The following is a 23,369-nucleotide window of genomic DNA, read 5'->3' on the forward strand; positions in this document are numbered from 1 at the left end:
GTGACAGGACCGAATGAGAGGAAGAGGAGGAGGAGGAGGAGGAGGAGGAGGAGGAGGAGGAGGAGGAGGAGAGCGGCAGGGACAAGGGAGGGAGAGTCAGAGAGGGGACGGACCAAGAGAGAGAGCAGAGGGGAGGGAGCATCGGCAATGGGGGAAAGTATAGACGAGAGAGAAAGTGAGGGAGTCAGGAGAAGAGAGGAGGGAGAGCAGAGGGAAAAGAGGAAGACAGCTCAGCAAATAAGCTCAGTATCATTCCTCTCTCACAGCAGCAGTGGTCCAGGCTGAGAGAGGGAAGTTCAGTTTCACCAGGGGAAGAAGAAGAAGAAGCAAAAACAGCATTTTTCATTTTCTATTTCTGTGCTGTGAAGAAATCTGAAGACTCCCTGGAGAGGAGAGGGAACACGAAGAAGAGCTTCTGCAGCCTCCGAGTGTCCTGCAGGGGAAGATGGATTCAGACTCCGGAGAGCAGAGTGACGGAGACCTGTCTCCAGGTGAGTGTCCACTGAGCCCGAGGACCACAACCACATCAGGATCAGTGTCTGACGAGCTGTGGTGACTCGGCTTTAAGCTCATATATTCTACGATGAAGTGTGTCAGTCATCCAGAGGGTCAGTGAGTTCTCTCCTCCTGTTTTCCAGCACATTTTCAGCCCTTTCCAGCATTTTCATCAGGTTGTGGTCTGCACCTTCATCATCTTTTACATTTTGCTCACCATGCAGACTCATGAAAACCAAGAGACACACAACTTTAAAGCTTTCACACTTTATCCAGTGTCAGTATCTCTGCTGCTGCGGCTCACACTGATGCTGGTGACTGGCAGAGCCTTGTTGAGTTGTGCGGATGAGAGCGGGTTCAGTCGCCACCAGGAACAGACGAGCTCCAACACGTGCGTCCAGTTTGTTCATCAACCCGTCCCGCTACAGAGAGAGAGAGAGAGAGAGAGAGAGAGAGAGAGAGAGAGAGAGAGCACGTCCTGAATGATGACAAATCATTTCCTGCACCCGGGGAGGGTGAAAACGTTTAGATTTTGTAGTTCACTGGGTTTGTTTCACGAGGGACACATAAAACAAACACATGTTCAAGTTTAGTGTCCGTCGTTTCCCGGTGTTCAAAGCATGCAGACAATGTGTTGAGCTGGGATCCTGTGGAAATAATTCTGTCCGGGAGGTGAAACAACTCAAGTTTGAGTTCAAAGGTCACGAGTGAACTGCGTCTCCGGGAGGTTTTCATTACACTGCGCAGCGTGTTGGACTCGTCCCTGTAAATAATTACACTGATTCACTGAAGGAGTTTATATTAGAAAAATGTGGATTCCTCTATAACTGCATCCTGTCGGGCTCGTGTATGAACCGTCCTGGGACACTATGAGCAGGTCTGCTAGTAATGGACGCTGTTCTGTTGATTGATCAGTAAACTTGATGATGTTATGGCTGTTTGCCCGTTTGTTTGACGGCGTAGAGTGTTGATGATGCTCTGTTGCACTCTGACCATCTGTCTGTCCATCTGCTCCATTGTCTGTCTGACTTTTGGTCCATGTTTGACGAGGGAGGGGAGCGTATATAAGAGTTTTGGAAGAATCCTTGGTGGGCGTTGTATTTAACGTATCATCTGCTGATTTCAGATCAAGGTTAAAACATCAACCGGCGCTCCAGTAGCATGAAGCCCCGGTTGGTGCGTCACGGCCGATCTGTTCAGGCAGATGCTTTATCGATTCTATTTCCTGTGCGTGATGTTTGCTGGTTTCCAGACACAGGGCCAGAGGTAAATCATGGAAATGTCTTTTTCTATTTTTCAACATATGTACTGTGATCTGCTAAAGCCATGACAAGTGGCCAGGTCTTTGTAGTTTAAGAGCAATCAACTCTGGTACGCTTGTCTTTCTGGTCTACAAGCAATGTTGCACATGTTGAAAAGGAAGGGTGACAGCAGAATAAAAAGCAGAATGACATTTCTCCCAGTGGAGAGCGAAAGCGAGAGCCTGACTCATTCGCTAAATGCACGGTGCTTTGTGGTCGAGCTGCAGCTTCGAATCATCAGTCTACCGTCGGGGGGGGGAAAAACTGGAAGGGCTCATTTTATAAGGTCAAACGTCCCAATGAAACCTGAGCAAACGTATTTTGAAAACAGGCATATTTTGAAAGGGCCGCCGCACACAAACATGACCCTCATCCCTGAGTGTGTGCATGAGGGACGTGGGATGGATCTCAGCTTTTCATATGTTTTCTGGCACAGAACGTCAGCAGGGTAAACACTGAGGTGTTCTGTTTCAGGAGGGTGTGAACGTCCCGCCGCCTTCTCTGCCCTTTAGCTGTTTAGATAGAGGGGTAGAGGGGTAGAGGGGTAGAGGGGTAGATAGATAGATAGATAGATAGATAGATAGATAGATAGATAGACAGATAGATAGATAGATAGATAGATAGATAGATAGATAGATAGATAGATAGATAGATAGATAGATAGATACCATTAAGACCTTCTACAAATACTCACGTTTACCCATAATAATCCAGTCATGCAGCACAAACTGATTCATCCAGCTCTCGTGGGGACGAGGCCTCGTCTATGGGTCAAAGTCAACACACCTGCTCTGCTCAACTATGACTGAAATGCACATAACTGAGACATTTGCTTTCTACCAAACGCTGAAACTTCAGGAGGTTTTGTTTCCACATACTCGTGGAGTTCTTTTAAGTTGTTTTATTAGTTTGACATTATGTTGGAGGACAGAGAATAACCGGCCCACACTTCAGTTTTGGCTGATTCACCGTGGCGATGCCTCCCACTATCTCACCACAACCAGATCTGCCATCTGCAGAGCTATTTCCAGCCATTTGTGTTTACTGCACATTCTCCATAGATAGCAGAGTTGTTGACAAGAGAAGCGTTTCTGCCTGTTGTAATAACACACGTGACATTCATGAGGGCCGCTGCCGTGCTTTTATTATAAACAAAATAAAAACTGCATGTGCTGTTTGATGACACAACGGGAATTTAATATTCAGCCAGGTGACATAAGCAGATTTCAGACATGAAGTCCAGAAAATCGGGTCTGGGCATTTTTTCAGGATCGGCTTTCACATATGAAGAACGCAGCAGGAAATTGTCTGAGTCAGACGCGTCTAAATGATGAACCAGGTTGATTAGACACTTCCTGTTCACTCCTGATGTCTTAGTGTTGGTGTTATTGATGGTTTTAGGAGCTCTCGGTTTTCTGTTTCAGTTTTTTCTTACTTTTGCCTGTGTTTCCTGTGAGTTTTAGTTTTTTTGCCTGGCTGCAAAACAAATTTCCCCTCAGGGACAATGAAGGTGAAGTCGAAGAAGTCTTAGTATTCAATTCACAGGTATGATGTGGAAAGTCTGCTGCGGTGAGGACAATTTTTTGTTGAGAGCACAATGACACTTTTTCGAAAATCTCGTTGTGGGTTACAACTTGACATCTACTTCTACATGATGGTTCCTCTTTCTCATCCTGAGATAAATGTATTCCTCCAGTTTTGCGTCCATCATCTATCCCAAATTTGCATGACATTTGACTTTCAAAAAGTTGTGAAAAATATCCGGAGCAACTGACGCAGACATTTGCCTTCTCACATATAGAGCCTCTTTTCATTTCATGAAAACACAAATGAACTCCACGGGGCTTTTGTCGTTGTCATTTTGCTCCTAATCACCATTTCCAAAAACACTTCAAATATCCCTGCTGCACTCGAGCCGGCACGGAGCACCCAGCAATCAGAGGAGAGCCTGTGCCTCATGATTGCCATGTTGGCAGACTGGCCACATGCTTCACACATGAGAGACAGGCAGAGCCGTGCCAGGCCTGCATATACTGCAACACTCCCAAACACCGACAAACGCACACAGACTGAAGAAATGCCCACACTCCTCTGGCTCATTCCCTTGCTCTTCTCATACACACATGCATCTTTCAGGGGTTTTTTTGTTCCTCCTCCTTTAATCTGGCCCACAGATGGAGGGGCTCTCATTGCACTACCCCAGTCTGCCACACACACACACACACACACACACACACACACACACACACACACACACACACACACACACACACACACACACACACACACACACACACACACACACACACACACACACACACACACACACACACACACACACACACATGAGACACCAGGAGCTGTTTCTGGAAAATTGTAACATGAACTGAGAAAAGAAAAAAAAAAGGAGCGAAGCTGTAAATGGAAAAGACGACTCAGGAGAAAAGAGGTTTTTCAGCTGTAGTGAAAGAGAAACCCTAAAACTCCAGATCCACTTCCCTCAGCGTGGGTGCGTTTCCCCTCGTCTGCAGATGCATGCGCAGGCCCAATCAAGCTGTGGCGTTTCATGGTGTTTGTGGGACATTTGCACAGAGAATTGTTCCCCCCCACCCCCACCCCACCCCACGGCTGAGCCATGACTGAAACATGGAGTTAGACCGCAGAGGCATTTTGACAAGGCCTCATAGCGCCACAGTCAGGGGGAGGATACGGCTGTGGTTTCACTGGAGGGCCGGCAGGAGCAAAGCAAACAGTCACCAGTGGCGTCTGGTGTGGGAGGGAAACTGTGTGGATTGGCGTCAGTGGACTGTTGAGCGTGTGCAGGTATCAGGGGCTGTGAGAGCTGCACAGTGGAGCTGTGATGTAAATTCACAAGAATCGCTGGAAATTTTTAAAGGGAAGTTGATTCTTTTTTTAGCTCTGGGTTTCTGGTTTCAATTTGGACTCTGCGGCTCATGCAAGTGTTTTCGCCATTAGAGTCCGATGCGCTTGTGGAAATCACTGAAGTCTGGGTTCGTCTTACCCAACGTCCCCTAGCAGGACTTTACCACGCAGATTTTTTTCCAGTTAAAAGGAGACTCTCCCACTTACATATGATGGCAGTGAAAAACGGGCAAATAAAAACCAGTATGAGTGGGAGGCAATTATACAGAAAGATTTTCACAACTCTGGCACAACTCAAATAACTGTGTTGATTATAGCAGAGTAAGAATCTGACAGGAAGAAAATCTGCATATTATATCACAGCAGTGAGTTCAGCAGAATAATGCGTTGCTGCTTTTAAAACTGTTTCTGGGAGGTAGAGGTAGAAATTACATTTACACTACACAATTTATACAATTACATTTGTAGAAACTCAAATTCAACAGACTGGGATGTGAATTAACTGGGGGAAGGATTAGGTTTTGGCTGGTGGTGGAGAGGGTGAAGCTGGAAGAAGGAATGCAGTCACTAAAAGTCAGAAACAACTACAAATGTGTGTGTGAGTATTTATGTGAGTGTGTGTGTGAACCACAGTTATTTCCTGGTCATTAGTTAGCGGTGGGTTGGCAGCCAAGGGAGCAGCAGCACTCTGGCTGAACACCAAAGGGTGTCATGCACAGGCAGGGCCTCCGAGGCCAAAGCTCAAAGTACGTCCAACTTTATCACTACAGTCAGAGCAAGAGCAACGTTTTAATGGAGGCGGAATTTACAGCTGAAACACTGTCGCTCTTTCCTGGATAATCTTCGTCCCCATAAGGTTTAGATTCACTCAGACACATCTGCCCAACAACCATATATTCACGCAGGTTTGTGTGGGTGCAGTAAATAAACTATTTGAGATTATTATGGTTTTAAATTGGACAAAACCTGCAAACTGAAGGATCCAAGGGATGTATTGTGTCGTCATTGCAAAGTTGTAGTGCAGCAAAAAACAACATTACCACTAACTTTATTTATTTCAATTACATTTGAAATGTCCATGTAACTTCATTACATAAGTTCAATGTAAAGGGTCACATTTAAAGAAGTGGTTCCTGCCTTGTTGAGTTACTGCGAATAAATTGATTAACTTGAGAGTGATGTAATTAAATAAAATTCACATTAAGTCACATTAAACACAATTTTTTCAATGAAATGATCCATGATCGTTCCCTCATCTTCAACTATACATCCATTCATCCCAGATCTGTTAATTCATAAAACATAAAAATGTATGACTATGTATAATTATTAAGGGGATATTGTAAGATCTGCTATCGTGGCTGAAACAAACATGCTGCAGGAATTTTACATTAATAGACAATGTAATCAAGTCAAAGTTATGTTTCCTTTAAAACATATTTGCTGCAAATTCGTCACATATAAATGTAGACGGGGTTCAATAGTCCAACTTTTCAAATTTCACTCATACTCATACTAATAATACTCTCCAGTACATTGGATATCCATGTAACATAGATTGTGCAAAGAGAACACTACTAACATGTGTGTTTCTTGGCAGATACACGCTTGCGGGGGCCAGTGGTACAGAGGGTATAGTAGTCAGGGCAGGGGGGGGGGGTGGAGATTCAGCTGAGGTCACTGACAGACTGAGCTTCTCTGTGAGCGATTCGAAGTTTCCCCAGCGCCTCACGTTCACGTAAACTCAGTAAGAGAGGGTGAACTAGTAAACAAACCAGGAGGCCAGAGTTATGGGAAAAGCTGGCAGGGCTGGGATGAGTGTGAGTGTGAGAGTGTGTGTGTGTGTGTGAGTGTGAGTGTGAGTGTGTGTGTGTGTCTCATTGTAAACGATGCCACGGCATGCTGAGACTTGGCCAAGGTCTGTGAGAGGAGCAACTCACCCAGGGCCGGAAAACATTTACTTCCTCCCCACTCACGGTCGGCTGAGCGCTGTAGATCTTGTAGAGCTCTTGAGGAATGGACAGAGAGGAGGAGACGGTCGAAGAGAGACACGAGCTTCACAAGGATAATTAAAAGACAGAGTTTTTTTAACACAGCTGCAGGTGAGAAGGGAACGAGGCTGAGGAGATGTGATGTGGTCTGACGTAAAGGAGCAAGAGAATTTAAATATACTGTAGATACATGTTGTCACCTCCTCTCACCCCCACCACGACATCCTTCTTTCCATCCCTCCTTTTAATTGTTTTTGACACATCTGCAGAGGTATTGGATGTTTTCCTCCGTCCCAATTCAAAGCATTTTTCGTATCCACATTTTCCTTCTTATTCCAGTTCAATTCTATTAATCTGGACTGAACGGCGTGAAATGAAAACGTGCATCTTGCCAGCTCTGTCCAACTCCTCCCTCCTTCTCTCTCTCCCCCTCTCTGTAAATAGCTTAGTTTCTTTATTTCAGCTGGAAAAAGTTAAGGGGAAGTGAGTGTCTGTCTGTCTGTCTGTCCCTCTGTCTGTCCCTCTGTCTGTCTGCCTGTCTGCCTGTCTGTCTTCCAGGCCAGTTAAAGTGAGGAAAAGCCCCAATATTTTATCCCCCGATTTTTTTATAAGGCCTCAGTCTCACAGTCTGTCATTACAGTTCACACACAAACACGCCCGCCCACACATTTGCACCAACTTTCTATAAAGAGAGAGCCAGGGTTTTATAACTCAAATCATTCCTTGAGATGGTTAGACTTTGTATTTTTTTTTTATTTTGCACAGCTGCATTTCCAAGTGATCACACGTCAATCAAACATCTGTCCCGCATTTCCTTGCAGTTTTGGTCAGTGGAGATTAATCGTAGTCAGCGCTCCCGTCTTTATTTGGGATTCTCTATGAATGTTAACGTCTCAACCTCAATATGTTGTGTAGCACTTTGTGACCTTGTAAGTGCTACAGAAATAAAGTTATTATTACTTATTTAGTTGCTCTTCTTCAGCATATTCCCAACAAACTACTGTTTTTGCAAAAGTGTGCAAAGAATCAATTCCTGTGTGCAAAGATGATTTTAGAGACACCCCTGACTCTGGCTACCTTGGAGCCATAAATAATAAAAGTTTACAGTTTAAACATTATCAGGCAGTAGAAAATATATCCATTATTTATATGAAAATAGATTCAGTATTTTTCCCCCTATAAAGCAACTTCCACCTAACGGGATTTGTGAGAGTACTTTTCCAGAGAAGCTCCCCAGAGCACAGAGGCAGAGAGGGAAGACAGCCTGCAGCCAGTTCCCATGCATGCCATGCAGATAACCAGCTAACTGTGGCCTGGCTCTTTATCTAAACAATGGCAGACATCAGCCAAGCCACAGCTGGCGGAGACATTAGCTTTACACCCGAGGAGAGGTCGAAGGGCAGGCATCTCACAGGGCCCTGCGGCCGGCGCTGCGTCCCAACAGGATGTCCTGTGTGCCACTTCTCACCCTCTGCGGACCGGCCGCCTCCCTGCTCCTCACGATGAGGAGCGACCATGATTAGAGCCAAGGGCAGAGCTAGAGGTGGGGGTCAAACTCTCCCATCGTCTTCTTTCTCTCCCTCCTGTTCATCGTGACAGGCGATCAAACCGGCAGCACATGAATCCATCAGACGTCTCTCTGCTCTCTTGTTCAGCTCCACGGGAACGTGGCCGTTACAACTAAGAGACAAAGACAGAGATGAGGGATGGGGCATTGAATAAGGCTAAAGGTAATCTATTCTCGTGTCTCTCCTGAGGCTCCTAAGTGCTTCTCCCTGGACTGTGAGTCACGTAGACGAGTCGGTTAATCACACTCTCAACCGCTCTATATCAGACCACTTCATTACAGCTACTTTAAAAGACATCAGTTTGTTTGTGTGATTTACATTCACTTTGAATTTGCAAGAAATGCTGAGTCAACCTTGTTTTTCTGCCCGTGGGACCAATACAGAAGTTTGACATACGTGCAGAGGCACATTTACCAATTCAATTCAATTAGATCTGCATTTTGACTTATTCCTAAATCAAGAAAATGTAAGAGAAAGATTTATCTTTGTCATAGTTGGGACCATCTCTTAGGTTTTCTGTGTTCGAAAACAAATGAGTTTGAATGTTGAACTGTCATCCAGCAGCACCTGAGAGCAACAAAGTTTATAACTGCTTTGAAATACAAAGAGCGACTGCAGACCACGTTGTCATGGAGAGGTGTGATAATTGTTTAATTGGGGGGAGGAGGAGTTTGGAATGTTTTTGTGACATAGCGTCAGACTTTCCATCCAGTGTATTAATGTCTGTTATCTTTATTACTCTCATGTGCGTTTTGTGCCCAACCTCATATAGTTTCAGCCTTTTGGGACCAAATAAATAGATTCAAGCTGAGAAGGTCAACACCTGCACAAAGTATTAATGGCACAAAGAAAAAAAAACATAACATCCATTTGTCTTGTCCTGTGTTTTCGCATCAGCAGGCTTTTACAAGCCTTGTGGATCTGAGGAGGATAAATCTGCGTTTCCTGCTGTTGCACTTTCTTCCAGTAAAACATGAGTCAGTCATAACCTGCACGTTCCAGTTTCAGCCAGAGACACATCTACCAAAGGAAATGAACTTTAAACTCTGCAGCCCAACTTCACACAAATGAAAGTCATTTAGAGATTAAAAGAGAGTTATTTATTAACCCCGAAGGTCAGAATGCTCCTCTACATCCTGAGCAGCTGTTAATGGGACGGTGAATGACCTCTCGCGGCTGCAGAGTGCCCTTTGGAAACTGGCTCAGAATCAGATTTTACATGTCATGAATAATGAACATGAGTGCTCTAGACTGTACTGAGTTTCACTCTCAGTCTCTCAGTAGAAACTGAGTCTTTCCCAGTCATCACCATCCCCAGCTTCTTTCATCCCAATACAAACGCACACACAATGCATCACATCCGAGACAGTGTGAGTGTGTAGGGGCAGTGTGTTTGTGTCAGTCATCTCTCGAGCAGAAGATGAGCCAGAGCCTTTTCAGGTCCAGAGCGAGAGGAGGAGAGACACGAAATGACAAGAGGAACTCAGTTTATTCCACCGTCTGGATACTTCCGCAGCGTTTCCCCTACGTATCTTCAGACACTGTCTGTACTCGACTTACTGAACTAGTGACGTTTCCGTTCTAAACATGCCTGCTTGCAATGTGCTGCTTGCTCGGCCTGTGGTGATGCTGGTTACAGCTTTCTGTCTGAAACTGTAAAAGTGACTAAATGAGCCGTGGTGAGTAAGAGGAGTTGTTCAGCTGTTTATTCAAAGTTTGGTGAAGCTCGACTCAGAATGCAGAACGACCATCGCAACAGCGCAACTTTTGCAGAAATCACTGCACTTCTCTGGGCCCCAAACAATACATACGCCAAGTGTGAGGCCGATAACGGTTGTCGAGATATGTGAGCCGCATACAGACAGAGATTTCTGCAATTGTGAAATTATATTAAAAAGTCTGCGGAGTGTGATACTGTAAAATAATGATGTTTCTCCTCCAGCTTCACCAGTCGACCTCCGGCCCCAGCTCACTATCCTCTCCCCCCCTCTCAAGCCCACTGGCCTCTCAGGCTTGCTTAGCACAAACCCTGCAGGCTATTAAAGCCCCCTTTACTATTCCTGAATGACCCACCCCATTGTTTTCCTCGAGCCTTGTAAATTCAGCCAGAGAGGGTCGACAGTGACTCCTTATTGGAAACCTAAGCTGACGAAAAAAGGCCCCGGCCAAACAGACCAAAAACCTGTCACATTTCTTCTCCTGTGCAAAGAGCATTCCCTCTGACATTCTCTAAGTATTGATACATGGCTGTGTTTGTACACTGCAGTGCTGATGGATGACTGAATGTATGACTGGAGGCTTTTCAGTGGGCTTGCTGCCACAGCGTGTGCACAAAGCTGGAGGACTCTGAAAATGAATGTATGTACCTATACTGCAGAACCTCACAATACACAACGGGGATTATTTGTGCAGAGCTGTCCCCCGTACAAAAGAAAACATCTGAGGAGAAAAACTGAAAGATAATTGCAGTTTTAGTATTTCCAAGGTGCAAAGAATGGCTTGGTCACCGCTGATCTTCAGAGAGGCAAGGACTGGCCATTCAGTCATCCACCACTTTAGCGCCTGTGAAGGGGAAATAGGTTGCAAACGGGAAGTAAACGTACAGCAGGGAGTTTTGGTGACGGCCACAAGAAAAAGCTTTGTAGAGCTTTCTGTTTGTCAGTCGCTAAAAACACTCGTAACCTTTGTGCATCTTTGAGTTTGGTCATGGGTCAGCAAACTTTACTGTTTGTACTAATAATGTTTAGAGGAAGAAGGTGCTGAGCAGTTTTCGTTTCCCTGTTCATTCTTCTTTTAATGTCCAACCCCACTTGGACGACTGAGCATGAACATGTTCTCTTTTGTGTGAGCACATGGAAGCACATGAGTGGTGAACACATGTATGTACTCGTGTCTCTCTGGCACAAAAAACATCCCATGCACCTGTGCACAGAATGACCTGGATTTGTCCAATACCAAACATGTGCATGTTGTCATTGGAAACCACCAAACAGGGGGGCACTGATAAAGTATTGTGTTTCCTTCCGTGTGTGTGTGTGTGTGTGTGTGTGTGTGTGTGTGTGTGTGTGTGTGTGTGTGTGTGTGTGTGTGTGTGTGTGTGTGTGATACCTGATCAGTCAGGATCTTAAGCCCTGCAAAGGTGAACCGGAGCAAAAACATCATGTTCTTAATGGCTGCAGACGTTAATGACTCTCAGCTCTTCCGCCGAGGTTTATTTTAGTTCATCATTAATCTCATGATAACTCAGCTCTGTTGTTTCCTTACTTTTTATACAGCTTAGCTTTATCTGATTAGTATTTTTGTTTGGTTTCAACAAATATAGCTGAAAATGCATTTGTCCTTGTTATACGTCACCATATATTGCATTAGACAACACATTATATCTTATTATTCTAACCTTTGATTATTTATACTATTTACTTGTATAAACAAATGCTGCCATCTTTTCTTGTACATTTACTTTGCATTAAATTCAGTTCATCTCAATTCAGATTATGTCAAAGTAATTAAAAATAATAAACAAATCTGAAGTGGCAGCAGTCAAACTCACAAGACCAGCCCCTGAGTGACACCTACAGAGTCGCACACAGGCAGACACACAGCAGCCTCAGTCAGACATGTATGTTCTGCGAGGTTTCCAGCTGATTACTGCCTCCAGCGTTTATTATTCAAGGCCGGCCGGCCCTCGTCAAAGTTAATAATGTTTCATTTCTCTGGTTACATTGGAATGAGACCAACACAAGCCTCAGGACGCTGCCTCAGAGCCCGGCCAATCAGCAACACTGCAGGAAATGTCCCGATTAGCAAGTCATTTCATTTAGTGTTGAGTTGTAGGACTTTATCAGTTCTGCTAATGGGCTGAGGTCACTTTTCACACTCTTCTCTGCTGATAATGGAGTTTCCTCCTGTGCACAGAGGTTTGACCAGATGTAGAATGGTTTCAAATGACTGGCAACCAACTCCAGTAAGTGATTGGTCATAGCAAAGACATGGCTCAGTCCATAACTTTATCCATAAAGAGTTTTATACAGATTAAAGCTTTGTTCCCAAATTACCAGTCGTTGTGCTAAGCTAAGCTAAACAACTTGGGGGTGTAGCCTCCTACTGATGTATCTGAAGCTCTATCCGGGCCACGAAGCTCCCGGCATTTGTTAGCTGCATTTGAAGCAGCTTTTTGAAATGGGACGGACTCAGCTCGTATCAACTTTTTATTTTGCATACTTACCAAACTATCAACCTATTCTCTCAAGTTGGATTAGTTCTCTAACACAATTCTTCTCTCTCTTCCATGTTTGGTCTCTTTTTTTTACGTACATCCGATTGGGCCACTCCCTTCATTTAAGAGTCTGCGACTGAAAGGAAAAATGAATCGGGGCCAGATGGACATTTTTTGCAGCGCACCACCTTTAGCAGAGGAGGGTTTGGCCGGTCTCCATGTTCCACACTGGATGTATGTTCTGATGCAGCGCAGCAGAAAACTGTTGACTCAGCGTTCCAAAAACATCAGGCGGAACAAAGAGAGACTGTCTAGTCAACAGCCGTGGCCAGAGAGCAGCAAGCACCTTACTAATCCTGATGTTAAACGCAAACACCACCAACTCCCAAACACTCTTATGTAACACTCTTTGATGGGGCTGGTGGAGAACTGGTTTGTTGTCGGTGGACACAGTTCCAACTTTCTTTTCGGGGAAAACTTCACACTCTCGGACGAGCGATGTAGAAGAAGAAATGAGGAGACAGGGGAGAAACTGTGAGAGCAGGAGAGGGATAAGTAACAGGAGCGACGGGTTTACTGCCTGACAGCTTCGGCTCCTGTCAAACTCTTTCTGACACCCTGGCTCATGCATGTCACTCATCTCAGCCCCTGGGTGACATGGTGTGTGTGTGTGTGTGTGTGTGTGTGTGTGTGTGTGTGTGTGTGTGTGTGTGTGTGTGTGTGTGTGAGCTTGGACTTCTCAGTTTCTTATAATCATCTACCCTCGCTTACTGTGTGTGCTAAAATCTCCCCCACCGCTCTGACTCACACCTCAGGCAGCCTCCGTGCCCATTCTTCACATAGTTCTCCTCATAGTACACTTTATTTGTTTCTTCATTTTTCCTTCACCGCTCAGGGAGTCTTGAGACGGGGGTCAAGCGAGTGAGTCCATAGCCACCTGCTGGTTTTCAGAAAAATAATTAGTCTAGTTTTTAGCTCTGCAGTAAAAACAAGAAAAAAGATTTTATCAGTTCCTTTCATGCTTTACTCTTCTCAGTTGCTGTGAGAATCCCTCATGTTGCATAATTTAGAGGAATCCGTTTTTTAAAAGTGACTCTTCACACATATAGTGGAGTTGGATCCTGCACCGTCATTGGTCTGACAAGGCCGGCTTTATGGAGCACTTTCTGTCACCTTCATCCGTGTGCCAGGGTTTCAGAAATCTATCCAGTTGGGTTTGTGAATATCAGAGACTCGCTGGAACAAAGAGCTGCTTCAGAGAAACAGGAAATGACAGTGACAAAGAGAGCCTGTTGATGAGAGGCGCAGATTTGCCTAATGAAAACCACTCTCATGTATCCCGATGCTGCTGCTGCTAAACATCAGGGAGCCTGTTGCTGTTGTGAAGTTAATATGTTCATCATCTATCGATCACCTCAGGCCTCATAGTTAACATTGGTATATTCAGCAGTGTGCAGACTGCAGCCTGCAGGGATGAGTCACTGACTCGTCTCTCCCACGCAGTTTGAACGTAGAAGAGCTACGAGTTGCTGAAACGCTGTGGGCTTCTGTATGTTGGAGCTGGTAACAGTATGTCATGGGATAGATTTGCACAATGAGCTTCTATAAATGTCAAATGCATCTTTACACACAACATAGTACACAGAGTAGTAGTTATATTCTGCACCATCCACCAACGTACTTGTTTTTCCATGTGTATGCATTTATTTATCTTATTGTTCATCCATGTAAAGCTGCGATAATCAATATTTTTCACGTTTAAAGAATGATTTTCCATCCTGGGTGAAGGTTGTGGTTTTAAACTCTTCTTTATGGGCATAGAACATTAAAGCCAATTCTGTGTCACACCTCCTCACCGTGCTTGTACAATAAGCAATATCAATATATATATATTTAGACTGAGGTTTATTTAGCACAGAAAAATAATTACATAGAAAAAAAAAATTATAATATACAGTGCAGGGGGAGGCAGACAACTCAGTGGACTTATTTAAAAAGCCTCCACCTAAATATAGCTGATATATAATTAACATTAGACAATGCAGAAAATAAAATAAATACCAATGAGAGTCAATAAATGAACAATAACATGAATTATCAATACAAACATTAAACATGATGTGGACAAGTGTGCAGATGCATTCAAATACACGCCTGAGGGAAACTAAAGCCTGTTCAATGAGTTTTAAGTCAACTTATTAAACATGGACGTTCATTCTTTGCACGTCTGTCTTTGTTTAAACTGCAGCTGTTGATTTAAACACACTTGAAATGTTGATTTTAGAGATAAACAATCCCGTTAATGACTCTGCAGGTTTGACATCTCCTCGCTCATCAGCCCACTCACGCCACTTGTGTCTAATATAGCTCCCGCCTCACGCCCATGTTGTTGTCCAGCAAAGTCGTTAAAAGCACAACCGATAAAACTGATATTTTTTGTTGTTGGGAAATGACTGTGGACAAAGAGATTTGCCTTATTAGTTGTTAAATGTCATGTTGGGCTAATTATACGTGCACGAAATGTCATGTAGCTTCAGAACAACGCATGAAATGTCACTTCTGTACGTTCACATGAAATGCCACCGATTGGGCTTTTGCCAAATTGTTGTGCAACATTCAGGACGCACACACACACACACACACACACACACACACACACACACACACACACACACACACACACACACACACACACACACACACACACACACAGATGATGATCTGACAATGGTCTGAATTCTGCATAGCTGTCTGTTTCAATCAAATTATAATGACAACAAAGCAGGTGTTCCTTTTAGGATTTGGACTCATCTGTGTTTATGAGCCAAGCCCACTGGGTAATAGCGCCCCCATATACTCTCTCTCTCTCTCCCTCCCTCCCTCTCTCTCTCTCTCTTTCTCTGTATCTATCCACCCCTCTCTCTCTCTGTCATCCTTTTCTCTCCTGACATCCATGTGGAGGAGGATGACAATGTGCCCAGGGAGCAGGAGGAATATGTGACACCGCTCTCCTTTAGTCATAGTAGGAGATATGTGGTGTGTAATCTGTAGCTGGGTGGCACCTAAATAAAACCCCTCTCTGTCCTCCCACTACTCCCATCAACACAGACACATGTTGGGCTGCATGAGGATGCAGACGGCCTGATGTTCTCCTCCGTGATAGATGGAGGCCGCGGTGGAACATGGCACAAAAACTGTGATCAATCCGCACGTGTGGAGAAAGTGTGTGCAACAGGGGGATTCTTATCTGTGCACAGATGTTTGATGTTATCCCGAGCAGATAGTCATTCATCCCACAGTCAGCCCGCCGCACCACTGCCAGCTCCAGGAAGGACGCCGCCCTGCCGTAGAATGTGGCTGCACCGCGTTTCATCTCCTCCTTGCACTCGCTCAGTCTGTATTAAGTTACACTTCTAACTATAAACGCCCTCAAATTATAATATTGTTTTTAGTCAAATAGACGTTTAGTCAGTAGCAGCTCTGTGTATAAAAGTTTGGATTAGATTATATATTGGTTCAAACCCAAAGGAGTTTGGATCGATGCTGTGCCCTCATGTTTACTGAGATGACACCAAATACAGATACCAGGTTGTTGCAATACAAAACCGTTTAAGAATAATTAAGAAATCTATACAGACTTTTTGTTTTTAGCACACCAAGTTTATGTGAGGACAAAATAGGCTGAAGGAAGGAAGGACTTCATATTATTATTACAATGGGTTAAGAATGTTTCAAAAGGCTATCTGTCCAGCTGTTGCATGTAAACACATACATATTTAAGCGCGGTGCACTCAAAGACTAAAATAATAACGTGTACGGAGAAGTTCTCTGTGTTTTCCAAAACTTTTGTTCTGGTTCCAGGCAAACTTTTTACTTGCAATGTCCTCAGCCCCAGGTTTCACAAAATCTATACAGATATGAATGATATGCTTTCAGCAGGCAGATGTTTCCAGGTAAGAAGAAAAAGAAAACAGTGTTCGCTTTGTGCTCGGCTCCAAACAACAGACTGACACGGTGGAGCATATAGAGGCTAAAGAGCCAAGAACAGCATTCCCCTCAGGAGTTGGTGCAATGAATATAGGATTTATATTTATCATGCAAACACATTCATAGGTCAAAATTTGGTTAAAGTTGTTTTGAATCTTCTGGACGTGTAAATAAGCTGTTTTTTCATCATGTTCTCACCACATCACCTTCGTCTTTTCAGGTTGCTCTGCTGCCTCCAAGTGGCCAAAGCAATTTAATAATACTTAAATCTGCAATCTGCTACTTCAACAAGATCCTTATATCATTGTTTTGTTTTGTTTGCTTCTCTGATCCTTTATTTACAGAGAGATTGAGATTTCAAAGGCATATATTGGTTTGTCTGCTAGTTGGCAGCATTACCCAAAAAACTGCAGGGCGGATCAATAAGAAACCTGGTGGAAGGATTATGAGTCATTGAAGAACAAATTAAATTTTGGTGGAGATCCAGGAATTTTTTTGACTTTCATTTAATTTTCTGCGAGATAGATCTTTCACGTCTTTACCAATTTCCCAGGGAATAATATATCGACTATGAAGGACAAAATCAGAAATGTATTTGCAGAGGTATGTGCTCTGATGACTGCTCCTCTCGTATAGGTAATGTGAAGGTCAGGATTTCAGACTAACCTCAAACCATCTCGTTTCTCTCCCTTCAGGACAGGAGAGCTTTAACTCTCGCTCCCTGGCCCTGCAGGCCCAGAAGAAGATCCTGAGCAAGATGGCGACCATGGTGGTGGCCAACATGCTGACGGATGACACGAGCAGCGAGATCTTGGACGAGCTCTACAAGGCCAGCCGGGAGTTCACCAAGAGCAAGAAGGAGGCCCACAAGATCATCAAGGATGTCATCAAGATCGCCCTGAAGATCGGCATCTTGTACCGCAACCACCAGTTCAGCCCCGACGAGCTGGACACGGTGGAGCGCTTCAAAAAGAAGATGAACCAGGCGGCCATGACGGCGGTGTCGTTCTACGAGGTGGAGTACACCTTTGACAGGAATATTCTGTCCGAGCTGCTGCTGGAGTGCAGGGACCTGCTTCACACCCTGGTCGAGCAGCACCTGACGGCACGCTCGCACGCACGCATCGATCACGTTTTCAACCATTTTGCCCACGGCGACTTCCTGGCCGAGCTGTACGGGGACGGAGAGGAGTACAGACTGTCTCTGAGGAAGATCTGCAACGGCATCAACAAACTGCTGGACGAAGGAACGCTTTAACCTCTCACGCCTGACCTCCTTCACCTCTAGCTCTTTTCCCTCTTGCTCATTTTCTCGCTGGTCTCCCCCCCCCCCCCGCTGCCTCCTCCCATTTTCTTTTCACTTGCTCACCGGTGACGGCTCACATCCTTCTATTTGCTCTGGTCTTCCTGCTTCTCCTGCAGCCATTTCCACGGAGCTATACGTAACATCCCGATGCTGCGGTGCAATGAGGGGATTTTTGTAAGACCGTCTTTGCGCTCAGTGGATCGCTGCTGCACACTGGGACAACCTGTTTCACCATGTATGCATTTTAAGTCCCTCTCCTTGTCTGCAAAAGTGTACTGTACCAATGGCCAAAAAACATACATTAGGTATACTGTATATGGAAGATAATTAGTAGTAGTGATCTGTCTGTCTCTCTGTGTGCGTGTGTGCGTGCGTGTGTGTGTGTGCGTGTTTGTATGAGATTCTCTTGAATAATGTTTGTACATAAGAACGACTATGACCTGGTGTGTGTAGTGTGTATCAATCTTATGTGTCAATCTTCTCTACAAGGGTATAACACTTGACTTTTATTAAAAATTTCTTGTAAACATTATTTTGTCGTTCTTCTGACAGCCACACCTCCGCGTGAGGTTCTATGGAATCATTGTTCCTTCTTGTCATAATGATAATTTTCTCCCATGACACATTTCAAGATTAACAATGATTTTCCTGCACGCTCATCAGTCTTTTTAAGAATCCATTTTGCAGCCTCTTTTTACAGGACAACAGCCTCAAAGATAGTAGATGAACAGATCAGATCTGGAAAACGGTGAATTAAGTGACTTCCATTCGACCCACATCGGTGCCAGGTATAAATACGTCAACTCGTGTTTTGAAAAGAGCAGGAGAATCATGTGATTTGTCATTTCTGGTTCATTTGATGCCCTCCGGTCGACTCCACTCTACGGTCCAGGAAAACTTCACTTCCCTGGTGGCTTGGTTTGACTCCAGCTCAATGATTCGGTCCAGTTTTAAGTCTCCTCACAGAAACACAAAACAGACAGACCACCCACCCACTCAGCAGCCATTTGCTCTCAGTAACTGGTTATTAGGCAGACTCAGCTGATTCCAGCCTCTTGAATCAGGCGGTCTGGACGGGGTACTGTACATAAAGATGGACGACACGTCTCCGCTTCCTTTTGCTGTACACAAATTTAGCTAAAATATCTTGGATAGCGGTGCCACCATCTTGTGCTGATGACGTCATTTGGAGGCCGTATATAATAGAATGTATATAAACATGGACATCGCGTCTCCTCTTCCTCCCACTATCCAGAAATTAAGCCAAAAATATCCCAGGTATGAAAGCTGCCATCTTGCGCTGTTGTTGTCGTGGAGCGGAGCCACGGTTCCGAGGTCCCGCTTAACCAATCACGAGTCAGTCTCAGCTGTCAGAAGTTTTTATAGCATCAAATAAGTTAAAACCAAACCTATCAAAGACACAAACACTTTTCAGTTTCGCCACCAGGGGGCAATCGAGATGATTTGGCTTCACTTTGGGGAGCTGTCATTCATCTCAAATGTATAAAACACATAATTTATAACAGAGATAAGTTCTGACCTGAGAACTGTTGCTGGAGGAACTGACGGTACGTGTTGTTCTTGGTTTGGTCGTGATTGGATTTCAGATGTTGATACAGTCTCTCGATCTGACCTCCACTTCAACTCTGTCTCATCTGATTCAACTCTCATACTGGTAAAATGAAGCTGGAGCCACTGCAGCCAGAGGGCTTATCCTGGCATGAGGATGGGAAACAAGGGGGAACAGCTAAACTGGTTCTGACTAAAGATTAAAACAAATCCGCCTACGACCAGCATCTACAAAACTCATTAACTAGCATCTCGTTTGTTGTGGTCTCCTGCCTGTAGTTTCATATTATACCAGAGACATGAAAGTTTCCCCTTAAGCCACAATTTAAACCTAATCTGAAACCATTAAAAAGTGAGTTCAACAAATTTTTATTGCAGTAAAGTTTGGGTTATCACTAGAGACAAACAGTTTTAAACTTCTAAAGTGTGGGCCAATCTTTAAAATGTTGGATATTACAATTTCTATCATGCAACTAACAGTATTTTTTTCCTTAGTGACCAAACATCCTGAAGAAAACTCCATAATTCAACCTCCAGGCTGCTTTTTCATAACACAAGTTCCCCCTCAGCCAAAGAAACATTATACAACAGTTTTCACTTGCTCAGTAATACACATGTTTAATAAAAACAACTTATTATTCGCCAAATATGTGTCATCTTCCTTTAAACGGGAACAAAAACAAATAAATAATGAATCTATTAATTATAATTATATAGAATACATGTATCCCACCACATCAAGGTGGGTTAATGGGCTCAAACAGCCTGTCGCCATGCACTCAAAGGAATCAGATGACGAGAACATCACCACAAGGTAAAAGAAAGGCCCGACTGTTCATAACACCACTGGGAGGTAACGTGTTTGACCCCCAGCAGAGGACGTGTGACCCCTCACGCTGTGTCTATGGAAGACGGAAAATTGCTGGTAAATTTTAAAATTAGTACAGATCGTAAAAATGAAAGAATGTAGCTGTAAAGCAAAGAGGTAGCAGCGTGACAGATGTGCACTGTGGAGTTTTCTGCACAATTAACTGTCATTAATCCAATTTGACTCCACATATATAAAACAATAAATGAGTCTTTCCTCTTTTTCTTTTCTTCTATACTCATTTTTCTGCACTGTTTAAAGGGGAACGCATCGCCCTCTAGTGGTGAAGTAACTGCTTGGTGCTTACACACTGAGGATAAATTATTTCTAGCTGTCACAAAAACATTGGCAATGTTTAGAAGTATTATCGTTTATCAAATTGATTTCACTGTCTTTTCCTTGGTCAAAGCTGCTGTTTAAATGGAACAAAGAAAGCACTTTATTGATGGATCTATGTGGCCTGGTGACCCCGTTATAGACAGACTCCCTGTGTCCACACAATAACCCGCTGGTCCCAGTAAACCAAAGGGTTTCCTGCAAAACACTGAACAGATGAACGCACTGTTTGGAAACTTATGTAAATAGATGACTTATCTATTTATCAAAAGCTTCCCTTCCTCTGAATTCCCTCTGACAGAAACATTTCAGTCTTTGAAATCCTACAAACAGTTTCCCTCTGGATCTGATTTAAAAAGAAAATTCATCCCATCCTCCCATCTCGGCCTTATTCCCCTGGGGCAGCCTCTGTTTAGACCGTCCTGATGGAGAGACCGAGGGCATCCAACATCAGAGAAAGACAAATAAATACCATGTCATCAGTGTGCAGCAGCACCACTCCAATCAAACACACACTCACTCATTGTACACACACACACACACACACACACACACACACACACACACACACACACACACACACACACACACACACACACACACACACACACACACACACACACACACACACACACACACACACACACACACACCCTAATTTAAACCAGCTATTTTTGCAGGTCAGGTCAATTGCATGTTGCAGAAATGCTGAGAAACTTCTGTTGTCTACTTTCCAAAAAATGTCCAGAATGTACTCGAGAGGAAACTCAAAAGAAAGAAAGAAAGAAAGAAAGAAAGAAAGAAAGAAATAGAGTATACTTGTACTCAAGTATATCAATGTGATCAAGTGATTCTGAACATGTTGAAAACATATTTTCTTTACACAATATGACAAAACATATGTGGTTGTTGAACATGAAGAGGACTTTAGAGCCTGACTGCAGGAATTTGATCCCATTCAAGTATCATCCCGCTGGACCACTGATGTTTCGTGACGAGGTTTGACTCGCAGTCGATATTCTAGCTCAACCCAACGTTGTCTGATGATGTTAAGTTCTGCTCATTTTCCAACTTCTTGTCAATTCTTTTAAATTCAAAACTTGATAGAATCTAAAACTATGCAAAATCATAACGAAGACAAAAGATGAAATCAAATCTTAACTTTTTCGTCTTGACTTACACCAACATGTACTAATTTATTCAAATTTAACATGATTCATTCAAAATCCAAAAGGAACGTAGCCAAACCATAGTTATCCTAATTTATCCATTTTACCTGTAATGTTTATTATTTATGAATCAATGACACACAAATGTTTGGCTGCTTGCTCAGACGTGTACAAACGTGCAAAAAAATGTGTCTTCCCATTTTCTAAGATGTTTGGAGGGAAGTTGTAAGAATTCGTGCTTTATCTAAAGATTATTTTTATTGATTAATCTCCTGATTGAAAAAGGACATGACAAGATGCTTCTGGGGAAAACCAACACAACAGACGAATGAGTGCAACTACAGCTACTAAACACAAGATGTCAGCAGTGCAGCACAATTTGCAGCTGGTCTGACAGAAAAGATCAGAAAGAAAAGACTAATCCGAGGAACTGGAGGTAAAATCCATGTAAAGCATCCTGTCTCTGTTTAGTGATAATCACCGTTTTGGGTGATTGTGATATTCCCTGGCACTACCCACTGGTTTTCTCCCTACAGATACAGGAGAGCATCTGAAAGGCAGGCGGGCCTTTGGCAGTGCTGCTGTTCTGAGACTGCAGAGGCAGCCAGAGGACAGGAAGTGCAGCCATCACACAGAAGGTGGAAAACATCCCATCCTGCTCGGCACAGGGCTCATTGCACAGAGATAATCTCAATTTCTCTACCATCTGAAAATGGTGCATTTTAAAGCAGGACAAATAAAAACCGAGTCTTTGCTGAGTCTTATATTTTGTGTCTTGTGTGTCAATGCACATTATTTTCTTTATGTTGTTTAAGCTTAGCTTTTCATCATGCTTATAATTTTAACCTTCATATAATTTAGTTGGTTAGAGATTGTAAGCAAACCCTGTGGTGGAAAGCATGAAATCAAGGTTTTGCTTGATGCTCTGTATGTTATGTTTCCTTCCTTCACTCTCTGAGACCTTCTGTATGAAACTCACACATGAAACTGCATCATGACACATGATACTTTAAAGCCTTTACACACCCACACCAGTTTTTTCTCTCCAGACTCTGTGGGTGAGCACTGAATTGATTTTCTCCCATTATCTTTGTTGCACAGCGTGAATGTTACTGAGGTCTAATTAGCGTTGTAATCGAATGTGGGTGTGGGGGTGGGCACCGTTGTGAAAAATGAAATTAATGGGCAATCAACTCAATTTAGCTGCTTTGGCTTCACAGTGCGGACACGTGCACGCTGCTGAAATCACGCCATTGGTTAGGCTACCTGTGTTTTTCCTGCCATGACAAGCCAATGTCTGCTGAGAAAAATGAATATTGCATCAAATTACATAAAGGGAGCTTGGTCTCGAATGCTGATAAGCCTGTGTCTTTACATTGTACTAATGATGAGCTTTCTGTGGGCTGTGGGCCTTTGTCCATGTTTTCATATGTCATGTTTTGATGCAGTGTGGACCAGAGGATCATGTTTCTATTCCATCAGGCCGTTCTACAGACCTAAGTCAAGGCAACCTCACTGTGCTACTCAAAACTCAGCTTGCTCGTCTGGTACATTCGGCCATGAAGGGGAAACCAGCCCCTGCAGTGCACATACGAGCAGTCTGTTCTCAGGCAGCCGCAGAGGATAACGACTGACCCGTCACATCCTCCACACAGAATGTGAGCTCTTGCCTTCTGGCAG

The 23,369-nt window shown here is 43.7% G+C and overlaps 1 protein-coding gene across 1 annotated transcript; it reads left to right on the plus strand.

Annotated features, from left to right (window-relative positions):
- Positions 1-102: 102 nt before the first annotated feature.
- tnfaip8l3 (tumor necrosis factor, alpha-induced protein 8-like 3) lies at positions 103-18,274 on the plus strand. Its single transcript, XM_034573133.1, has 2 exons — positions 103-491; positions 17,137-18,274. Exons 1-2 carry the CDS (start codon positions 446-448, stop codon positions 17,697-17,699), a joined length of 609 nt encoding a protein of 202 aa, XP_034429024.1. The 5' UTR covers positions 103-445; the 3' UTR covers positions 17,700-18,274.
- Positions 18,275-23,369: the final 5,095 nt, after the last annotated feature.

The sequence above is a fragment of the Hippoglossus hippoglossus genome, chromosome 3 (assembly GCF_009819705.1).
Source record: "Hippoglossus hippoglossus isolate fHipHip1 chromosome 3, fHipHip1.pri, whole genome shotgun sequence".
NCBI classification, from domain to species: domain Eukaryota; kingdom Metazoa; phylum Chordata; class Actinopteri; order Pleuronectiformes; family Pleuronectidae; genus Hippoglossus; species Hippoglossus hippoglossus.